The 11,865-nt window shown below is 34.9% G+C and overlaps 1 protein-coding gene across 1 annotated transcript; it reads left to right on the forward strand.

Moving 5' to 3' along the window:
* Nucleotides 1–646: 646 nt before the first annotated feature.
* Nucleotides 647–8,676, forward strand: dmbx1b (diencephalon/mesencephalon homeobox 1b). The gene is made up of 6 exons (XM_042757526.1): nt 647–779; nt 2,012–2,395; nt 4,803–4,965; nt 5,150–5,328; nt 6,215–6,587; nt 7,731–8,676. The coding sequence occupies exons 3-6, from the start codon at nt 4,812–4,814 to the stop codon at nt 8,141–8,143; spliced, it is 1,119 nt and encodes a 372-aa protein (XP_042613460.1). The 5' UTR covers nt 647–779; nt 2,012–2,395; nt 4,803–4,811; the 3' UTR covers nt 8,144–8,676.
* Nucleotides 8,677–11,865: the final 3,189 nt, after the last annotated feature.

Consider the following 11,865-nt stretch of genomic DNA (forward strand, 5'->3'; position numbering starts at 1 on the left):
GAAGATCTGCCATGCGAGAGCATCATCTCCAAGAGGAAAGACGTTAAATCATCTAAAGAGGCTTTCTGTGATGAAGCCTGTTCGGTGTAAAATACAGAGATTGATGCCACAGAACAACGTCCATGAAGACTGAATATGTTAACAGAAATGTGGGCCAGAAAAGCAAAAGTGGTCAGAGCAAAACATCAGCATTATAAAAACTCTCCCTGCTTCAAACCTTTGGAATATGTAATGTAGGTCTAGCCTATGTTTTCGGAAAATGTCTTTAAAGCAACTTTAATTAGTGATGTTTGTAAATGTTGCTAAAGTTCCTCGTAATTAAAGAGTGTTCACACTGAAAACCATTTGGAGAGAAAATTCATTCACTTTATCGCTTCAGTTAATAAAATTCAATTTTGCCAATATTCTCTAAATAGAACAAAGAAAACTCACCAGGTGGCTATAATAAAATGTCATATCAAACTGAATACATTATTATTGGCCCTCAACTAAAGTTGAATAAACTAGTACAACATGTTTCAACTAAAAAATGCATCTTGAAACAATTGCATCACACCAAAAAATAAAATAAAAAATAAAATAAAAAAAATAAAAAAATAAAAAAAATAAAGGCAACGAGGTAACAAAGTTTTCTCAACAAATTGTTTTTTACAGTGTAGCTACATGACGCTACGAAGGATCAAGTGATAGAAGTAGAAGATTTTGACTCGAGGAAGACGATTAGGTTTTTATTTATTTATTTATTTATTTTTGTCAGAGAAGCTCGGTAATTAGCTACGGTAAGTGACATTCACCAGCATGATTATTATTAGTTGGTCAGTACTGAAAATTGTTATTAAAAATTGACAAGCCTTAGGCTAAAACAAATGACAGTTCTCGGCGGGGATGTTAGACTTTTAGTTTTATCCAGAAGAATGTATTTAGTGCCTCAGAAACCCTTCAGACGTGCTGGACATATGCGCATTAGAGTCTGAGACGCTGAGGAACTTCTCCTCGCTTTAATTGCCTTAAAAATGGCCTTTACAAAGAGACACTACCCAGATTTTCCTCCTATTTAACTTCTTATTTTCACTGGTTCAAAAATTAATCGGATTTTTTTCTAGACCCTAATGCGCGCAGATGTGAGCAAAATACTGAGGAACAGGAGGAAGTTCGGGTAGATCAGGAACCTTAGAAAAAGGAAAGGTTATACTAGTTTAGATTATTGTTGTTGTTGTTGTTGTTGTGTAACGAGATAAGCATTCATTAGCTGATTTTTAATTTAATAAATAAATGCAATAGGATTTTTTTTTAATATGCATAATACATGAAAAAATAAACAATATGTCCTATGGCCAAGTTTTTTTTTTTCTCTCCCCCGTGTTGCATCAATAAAGGCTTTAATGAATTTGCCATGACTGAAAATATCACCCTGAATATATCAACAAAATGTGCAAGCTTTACATTAAAAGACCTCTTCTTAATTCCAGCCTAAACGGTTCCTTTTTTTTTTTTTTTTTTTTTTTTTTTTTGTCTGAAGAAGAGAAGGGCATTATTGTTTTAATCCTCTTACCATCCGTCACTTTAAGACTGTTTTAAAGGCTGAGATGGCGTCTTGTCTCTGTAAATCCTCAGGCTTCTGCCATCTATCAGAGATCTCCTTCTCTCTCCACCTTCTTTGCTTCGATCCCTCTTAAAAACAGCTTGTCAGAGGTGTAACGCAAATAATACAGTGAATTTTATGAATTATGTGTTTTTTTCATAATTATCCTGCCAGACAATCTCTACAACTGTGTTACAGTTGTTTAATAGTGGTAAGCTGTTCCTAAATGGACTGTTTTTGCAGTTGCTTAATGGTGTAAAAATAATAAATCATATTCATTCATGAGAAAGTCCTAAAAGCATAAAATGCAATTAGGCATTTCTTTTCAGAGGTTTAAAAACCTTTAGCTTTTTAAAACGTGTAGATTATTATTTATGATAACAGAAAATGTTACTGTCTAATTATTTCTGTCCAATTATTTCTTTACAGATTTAGCCGTGTGTTTGTGAAGACAGGCAGAGAAGCATTCCGTTGCACAGGTCAGCACGAACCCATGAAACTGCTGGAACTGAAGGTGACGGAAAACCTCTTGATTGACAGTGAAATTGGCCACTGAGGTTCTGCTGTGATCTCATCGCGTTCCTCATTGGTCGGTGGGCGGGACCTCCTGGTGCTCTGACCCGGGGAGGCTGTGATATGTTTTGACGACTAACATCAAACATTCTTCAGAACACAGCAGCTGCAAACAGTCTCGGATATTTTGGACTTCCAACAGGATAATAAACTACAGACTGGGAAAAATAATTTCTGTTCAGTTGCGCAAATTGTCAGCTACAAAGCTGTTTCGAGGAGAAACAAAAACTTCTCAGAGAGGTGAGTAACCACTTTAAAAATTCATAGGAGACTGCGAAAATCTGCTTTCATCAGTTAAAACAGAATCACGCATAAATTTAATTGCTTTTAACTGAGGTTTAAATCTAAATCTTGTTTTGTTCAGTCTATTATTGAGGTACACTGAAAAAAGTGTTTCATTCATCCAATTAAAAAAAAAAATTAGGGTAATGATCCACATCTGTATTTTTTCTTTTTGTCTTTAGGACTTTTTTAAAGTCTAGACTAATAAAATGGAAACCTCAAAATGATTTTAACAAACGTTGTATTATGTGCATTTTTGAGGATCTGTTTATAAATATTTATATTTATCGGATTTATAAATTATTTTGGCGGGTGTAAATCGGGATGATTTAGTCATATTTAATAAAATTCTGACCTTTTAAAAAATAAATGTAATATATATATTATTTCTAACCATTTTTTACAGTGCTCGACGGATCATTCGTTAATGCATATTCAGTTTGGTTAGAAATGATTAAAATTTGATTTATATATTTAGGCCTAGGCTATATGAAGTATATTTTATGGGTTTTAAATATATTCTAATATATTTTTATACTGATTGCCCTGATTTGTCGAGCAGTGTACAATGAAAATTTAAAGAAAAAAATTGAAGAAACAAATAGGCTACATGTTGCTGTATATATTTTAGTGATGTGTTGTTGTCTGTGCCGATCACCTAAAATTATTTTAATCAATAAAAATTTTTTTTTTTTTTTTGAAAAATTGTGTTGTCTTTAAAAAAAAAAAAAAAAAATGCACCAAGTGTCGTCAAACAGAAACTGCCTCGCGTCCCATCATGTCAGACTGGTAATGAAAGCTATTTGCACCAACATTAGACGCGGCCCAACTGGGAACAGCATAAATGCACACATATACCTCTTCAGCGAAACCAGCCCAGAGGCGATGAAGGACAGAAAGAGCCCCAATTGAGCTTAACACTGGGAGGGCAAAGTAAATGTTTAGCAAAGCACTTTTTGTTCAGCCGAATTAAAGTATTCCCATGTGGCTGGAATATGATTACATTGGGGAATTTGGTGTCAGTGACACAATTGCCATGGGCTCTTTAGTGAGGACTAAATCCTAAACCCTCAGGCTGCTTACACTTATTCTTGCTTCAAAAAATAATAATGACTAATAAAGAGATTATTACCACTGTAATCAAATATCAATGATTAAAGACTGATCAAACTGAAGTTTAACAATGAAAAATCCTTACACATTAAAAAAATTCAATCATCTGCTATTATTATAATTATCATTATTATTATTATTATTATTATTAATTGTCTTTTATTATGGCAGTTCAAGTTTGTTTTTGTTTTTTTTTACACGCGGATAAGCATATAAAAATGCTTAGTTTATTATTTATGATAACAGAAAATGTTATGCCCTTCTTGTTAAAGAGAATGCGCAATAATTAGGCCTATTGTTAAATGTCTTAAACATACCTTAACGAATTATTCATGTATGATATATGCCTACATTTAATTTGATAGACGACCTGTCATAACCCCATCGATCAGAGATTTTCACGGCTGTTTGCAAACTAAACGAAAACATTCATCATCGATAGTGTAGACTGTGAAATGCGCCATCAACAATAAATAGCCTAAACGTTTTTGCTCAGTTTAAATGAAACAATTGTTTATATATATATATATATAATATATCTATATATATAATATATATATATATATATATATATATATATATAGTACGCAATGTATAGGCTACCGTTATAATATTTGTAGGTTATGTCAAAAAGTCAGTACATTATTTGCTTAAAAGGATACAAGAAAACCTTAGCATCACGTAGCATAGAAACTTAATTAAATATCTCGATATGAATGAAATAAAATGACAAAATACGTAGCCTAAAAATATGTAGATTTGAAGCTATTAAATAAGCTTTCATAAGTAAGCGTTTTACAAGAATTTTTTATTTATTTATTATAAGCACATATTGTTTGTGACTGATACACGACATTTTTGTTGTAAGAAACTTCTATTCTATTACAGTGCACATTCTGTCAAAAACAGCATATGATAAATAATTATTCTATTATTTATTAGAGGAATAAATGTTTTAATTTAAACCAAAATACTGTACGCGGGAAAATTGATGATTTACAGTATTTGTAATGAAAAAGATGCAGGTGCAGCACGTGGCGTATTTAAACATTTTAAAGTATAGATGCAAAATAGGTTAAAACAATACATTTCTGAATTGCATTATTCAGTTCTCTTCATGAATATAAATGCTTAGAATATAAAATCATTTTAGACGCAAAGCTGCAACCTCAAAAGCAGCATGAACTCATAAATTATGATTGTTTTAGTCATGAGATTAGGCTAATTATGTGCATTGTCTGTCGTTTATCAGAGGCACGCGATGCAGCACTACGGGGTGAACGGCTACTCTCTGCACGCCATGAACTCTCTGAGTGCCATGTACAACCTGCATCAACAGGCCGCACAGCACGCGCAGCACGCGCCCGACTACCGGCCATCCGTGCACGCGCTCACGCTCGCGGAGAGACTGGCAGGTAAGAGTGGCATCCGCTCGCCTGGAATAATGACTGATAGATAGATAGATAGATAGATAGATAGATAGATAGATAGATAGATAGATAGATAGATAGATAGATAGATAGATAGATAGATAGATAGATAGATAGATATTATAAAACTGAACATAAATCTTCATGCTCGATGACTGCACATTTTCAGATATCATCCTGGAGGCGCGCTACGGCTCTCAGCACAGGAAGCAGCGCCGCAGCCGCACTGCCTTCACCGCGCAGCAGCTGGAGGCGCTGGAGAAAACTTTCCAGAAAACTCACTACCCTGATGTGGTCATGCGAGAACGTCTGGCCATGTGCACCAACCTCCCCGAAGCTCGAGTACAGGTGAGTTCACAACACGCGACGACAGCAGCCAATGGGGTTAGTCTCCTACAATAATGAGATCAAGAGCCAATAAGTGAAAAACAAAACAAAAATCCCAAAGCAACCAAACCTTGCCAGTGCACAACTCCACTATGCAGGCTGCAGGTTGTTTGCAGAATTACAATGTTATATATTGTAAACTTAACACCTTAAGGCACAGCAGGCAAAACCATGGCTTTTATTTTTTATTAATTCATGCACTGGACAATTTTGAGATTTTGGGATAATTTGCTTACAAAACCAGTCTTCTTTCAGACTAGTAGAAAGAAAACAGCCAAACTACACTTTTAAGTGTTGATTTTATTACATTTGATCCATTTGCTTCAGTAGTTTTCAATTACAATACATATATTTTCTCAAAATAAGTTTTTTTCTCCTGCACAGAAATCAGAAATCTTCAATTCAGCAGCACTTACATACACAAAACTTCTTAAATCTTATTTATATTCTAAAGGTATCTACAGAGGGATTGGTTCATATCACCTGTGTTTTTTCCTGTTTTTGTACTGATTGATAGTATTTTTTTGATTTATGGAGTGATAAAAAGAAAAATCTAAAATCCCTTCTTTGAAAACCCTTGAACAAAATGAATCAAGAAAATTTAACTTGGCTTTATCCAGCATTCAGACTGACTTAATTACTTAGGTAGACAATACCTCATTTACATATTCAAACATAACATTTCAGAATACTGTAATAGAAAACAATTGTCTGAATGTACTGTGATTAATTAACCGGGGATGTATGGCAGTGATATCAATTACATAAGATTTTTACCCTATTCACCTTAATTCTGTGATTGACAATCTTTAAAGTTTCACAAATACCAATGTGTTCACACTAACAGGTGTGGTTTAAAAACCGGCGTGCGAAGTTCCGCAAGAAGCAGCGCAGCCTACAGAAAGAGCAGCTCCAGCGGCTGAAGGAAGCTGGGACGGAGGGCGCTCAGGAAGACGGGAAAGAAGAAGCTCCACCTGTTGAGGCTCAAGCCCCACCCTTCTCTTCAGATGGGCGTGGCTCCACATGTCCCCCTCCCTGTGAGTTGAGTGAAGAGGTGAATGTCACCTCACCGGAACAGTCAGGGGCGGAGTCAGGGGCTGAGGACATGACTGACAGAGAGGATGAATCACTGTCCATCAAAGATGAAACAAAAGAGGAGGGGCTTACCCTGATGATAGACGACAGTTCACCTTCTTGCAAACCAATCAGACCTAAATCAGGTAAGAAAAGCTATATATGATCTTTCCTTCACAATCCTCAAACAGAAACACTTTTCAAATAGATTAAAGAATGAATGGAATTGAAGAGATACTCTCATCCAAAAATTAAATTACTGTCATAATTTCCACACCCTTTCTTTCTTCCTTCCGAGGTGCACATACTAAAGGGTCTAGCTCCAAAAAAATGTCCGAAAGGCACCATAACAGTAAATAACAACAGAATTATATTTTCAGATTTTTAATTATTATGTAAAAAATGTGGGTACAGTCACATTGGAGACAAAATAATTCACTAAAAATTGTAATATGAAAAATGCTAAATAAATAAATGAGGTAAAACAGTAAACCTTGAACATTAATAGTTCTAAAAAAAATAAAAATAAAAAAAAAACCTAAGAAAAACAACAAGAACATATGATTTTTTCTATACTGTAACTTTTAAAAATAATAATACATTTTCAAAATTCTATATTTTATAATCAGTATTGTAACTATTTTTAAAACATTTTAAACAAGAAGAAATCTGGAATAGCACTTATTCTGTGTACTTTTCTGAAACTCAAACAGTAAGAACATGGTGCTAGCAACATCAAGATCATGGGTTCGATTCCTAGTGAAACTGCATGCAAGAAATATACACACGTTTCTTTGAATAAAAGCATCTACTAAATGCATAAAGGTAAATGAGATAACACCTACAGAGGTAGCTGAAAACCTGACATGACATAAAACACAATAAAAAATGTAATGTTTAACCATGAAACTGACCCGGAAACATCACAAACGTAACAAATTGTATGCACATTCCACAACACATCAGAGTGTTGAAACTCTGTATGCATGTTCATGACTCTAAATCAGAAAAAGTCACAAGATATCAAGAAAAAAAGGTTAACCAGTACTTACAAAAACTGAAAAGCCAAATATGGTCAAAAGTGCAGGTTCTTTATTGCCATCTGTGGTTCCATGAAGAACCTTTAAGATCCATGGAACATTTCCACTGCACAAAAGGCTCTAGTGGAAAAGCTTCTTTATATTATTACAATTTTCTTCACACTAAGAAAAAATGGTTCTTTTAACAACTGTTCACTGAAAGTTTTTTTTGGGATTTATATTGTTACATTGTCTCCTCTCTCTCCTCAGATGAGCCGCTTGGTTCTCCAGCTCTTCCCTCCTCCAGTGGCATCAGCAGCGGAGTGGCTCACACCAATTCCTACGCTTCATCTCCTCTCAGTCTGTTCCGTCTGCAGGAACAGTTTCGCCAGCACATGGCTGCCACCAACAACCTCATGCACTATCCCGCCTTCGACGTGACCGCGCCGTCCTCCTTACCTTACCTGGGCATGAACGTGAACATGGCGTCTCCGCTGGGATCCCTACCGTGTCAGCCCTACTACCAGAGCCTGTCCCAAGCCCAGCAGATGTGGAGCAGCCCTCTGCTGCAGGGCTCCAGTGGTCTACCGGCCCTCAACAGCAAAACCACAAGCATTGAGAACCTGCGTCTGAGGGCCAAGCAGCACGCTGCATCACTCGGCTTGGACACGCTTCCAAACTGACCACTGATTCATGCAAATCAATGCATTCTGCCGTCAACGTTTTGTTTCAGGATCCACATCACATTAGTGTGCTCAAATCAACAGCTGGAGCTGTTTCATTATTATATAGCATGGCTGAGTGGAGAAGTTTGGACAACTTTTAAGTGTTGCGGTCCGGCTGCATGGCAGAGGTTTTAAACTTTTCCAAACGCCCCTGGCTTTGCACTTTGAAACGTAAAAAAAGAGCACATTAATTAATTTGTTTCTGTAAATAAGCTTATGCAGGTGCACAGCCTTGGTAGAAGGTTAGTGAAGCCTCCCGTTTGTATATTTAAAGAAGTTTAAATGTCTTCACTGTCTGTGGATGTTGTAAAGGGACCAAAAATGAATGGATGAAGCTCCTGCAGACTTCAGAAAGACTTCAGACTGACGCTCCTGACGTCATGCCATGTGTTTTGTCGATTTAGAGTCGATTTATCGGATATCTCTGAATTGTTTAAATAAATGTGAATAATTTATCAGTGAAATGAAAGGGAATAAACCACATATATGATCTGAACCTGACGTGTAACAGTAATTAGTGTATTCTTTTACTTATCAAGTCTATATTTCCATATATTTTTTAATATTATTTTAAAAAGTTATTTTCCCCTTTTCTGTTCAGCCTAAATATCTGACAACATTTAAAGCACAAACATTTTCTGCCACTGAGTCATTTATTTCAATGTGTTATTTAAAAGTTATTAAAAAATATGCATTTCTTATATTTCCACAGGTAAAAGAGAAAATAAATTAAAGAGAAAAAAAAACAATTAAATTTGTTATTTTGAAATAAAATTGAGTTATTAAATATTAGAAATAATATAAATATTATTGTTTTAATACAAATATTTAAATGCAATGCAAAAATCCTAATTAGAGATTTATTAAGAAAACAATGAAAAGTAAATCACAGGAATACTGTCAAAATTTATAGTCCACAGAAAAACAAAAGTTACAACAGATCACTCAGCTAAAATTAATGTTAGGTTCAGCAATAGTCCTGAAGAAATAAAAATGAGACATTTGGATTAGATTTTTAATCATGCTCATTTCTCGTGTTTAATTTCTAAAACTAGCATTTTAAACCAAATGCATTGCATCATTACAAATAGATGGAAAACTTAACCTGTTTAACACACAAACAAAATGTTTTCTCCATGTTCCCTTCCTCTTTCTGGCTTTTTCCCTCTTTCACATTCATGTTGATCTTGATAATGGATGTTGTGGTGAGATTATTAGAAAGTGGTGGAAGATGAGTGAGTCAGTCAGCCACATCAGCCTCAGCGAGACCATCGCCACCCACCTGTCAGAGGTCTGGCAGCTCTGCGGCAGAACTCACGCAGTAAACAGATTAACACGGGTCAGGATACCAGTGGATTAAGTTGAGGAAGAACAAAGGAATGAAGTGAGAAGACATGTCGTGTTCAGACACCTGTTAACAGACCATACTTTATATGCTGGCACTGCAGTGCATTTAAAAAGATGGATTTCATTCACATTCCAGAAAGAAAAGGGAGGAGAAAAGACAAGATCTTTATCAAAAGCATAATAATGTTTAACATCTCTAATGCCTTGGTTCTCAAGTTGCTTGTAATAGACGGTGGTGAAAAAAAAAAACCAATGCTAAATGCAAACAATAAAATGTAATTTATTTTATAACCGTAAATAGGTATGATAAAATAAGTATACGTATTAACATGTAAAAGGAAGAAGTAAATGCCTTTCAAACCTTTTCTTATGCAAAAATGCCAGACTACATGAAATACAGCTTCAAGTTTTTATCACAAGGATAAACAAAGTTTGTGTTGAATTAGTTACCATCAAGAGCATGAAACCATTTGTTAAAAATGTCAAACTAAAAATTTTTTTAACCAGTCTATGGCATTTTAGAAATTGAACACATTTAAAGAATAAAATAAAATAAAAAATAATTAAATGTCAAGACTCAGTTGTCTTATTCAGTTTATGCCATTTTAGTAATTGCACACATTTAAAATTAATTAATTAATTAATCATTAAAAATGTCAATGTTCTTATTCAGCTTGTCATGTACACATTTAAATTCAAAATTATAAAAAATAAACAAAATAAAAACTATAAAATTTTGTTATTCAGTCTGTGCCATTTTAGTGATTGTACATAAATAAATAAATTAATGAATTAAATAAACCTTGCAAATTTTTGTTATTGTGTAAATCGGCAACATAAATCCTATGTCCAAAACAAAGCAAAACCTGTAGAGAACCACCGCTTTACTGATCATTAACAAACTTACACCATAATAAAATTAACTTGATGCCAAGTACTAGATGTTACATTTCTTCTTTGACAGTTACATCTAACATTGTGTGTGTGTGTGTGTGTGTGTGTGTGTGTGTGTGTAAAACATCCAACATTAACATTTTGTGTTTGTGTGTGTGTGTGTGTGTGTGTGTGTGTGTGTGTGTGTGTGTGTGTGTGTGTGTGTGTGTGTGTGTGTGTGTGTGTGTAAAAATGTGTGAGTGCCGTTTTTAGATTGGGTGCTTTTTCGTCTTTACTTGTGTGTTTGTGTGTGTGTGTTAAGCTGTTGAGGTCGTCTTGAGCTCTTTGATGTGTATCAGGGTTGTGCTCTGTTATAGGGATTTTCTGAGTTGACAGCTGCTTGAATATGTGGCGGTACTGCGATGGCAGTGGGTAAAGAATGCTGGGAACAGGATTAGGATCATATTCTGGCAGTGGCTGTCAGTTCATCAATGGGCTCAGGTTCCCCAGTGACAGCTCTCCTTTGCTGCACGGCTAAGACCTTTAGAGGAGCCATAAAGGAGTGTGAAAAAGGCTGCTTCAATGGCACGGTATGAGTTTTGTTCTAACCTTGCCGGGTGTGCATAAAGTAGAGAAGTCAGGAAATATCGGAGAGCTTCTGATTTTAACACTCGGGAGGGTTGGAGGCTTTGCATGAACAAGCATTTACATAAAAGTATTTATAAAGTTTATAAGTTTAAACTCCATCTCATTGGGTGCAGAGCCAAAAAAAAAAAAAGTGTAAAGGGTTCACTTCATGACTGCACTTTATTTACTTTTTTTTTTTTTTTTTTTACACACAATTCCTTCCATGGTCTGACTTTTAGAATTACATTTTTTTTGACTGCTATAAAACTAAGAAAAAGGATCACAAGGTCTTTCCGTTTTTTTTTTTTTTTTTTTTTACTTCTATCATTGTTTCTTCTGGTGTTTAGGAATAATAATATCAAGCAATATCCTCTTTGCCTCACTGTGAAAGGATGAAGCAAGATTCTGAACACTGAACAGGAGCTATTTACATATCAATGTGGGCGGTCTTGTATTAAATGCATTCATCTAATGTAACAAAAGTCCAAGGCAGTTTTACTATATATGCTTATTTTGGAGAGGGGAGGAAGTAGGGCCCAACACCACCAGCATTTCAATCATGTTTGTGAATAAAGATAGATGTGTGCAAACTGTAAAATCCATATTTAGGAGTAGGCCTATGTGCGTGAATAAAAAGTAGGTCCTGTTTGTCCTTAAATAGACTTAAATTTAATAAATTATAACAATGTTTACTTTATGGTGTTTATATTGTAATGTTTTAGATGTTTTTAACTCCCTCATCTGTTTGACTAATCAGCTGGAAGTAGTAAAGACATTTCAAAATAAGAGTCCCAGTGTATTTCAGGCTTATTATAATTAAAACCCCTGCATTA

This window comes from Cyprinus carpio, chromosome A6 (assembly GCF_018340385.1).
Source record: "Cyprinus carpio isolate SPL01 chromosome A6, ASM1834038v1, whole genome shotgun sequence".
Taxonomy (NCBI): Eukaryota; Metazoa; Chordata; class Actinopteri; order Cypriniformes; family Cyprinidae; genus Cyprinus; species Cyprinus carpio.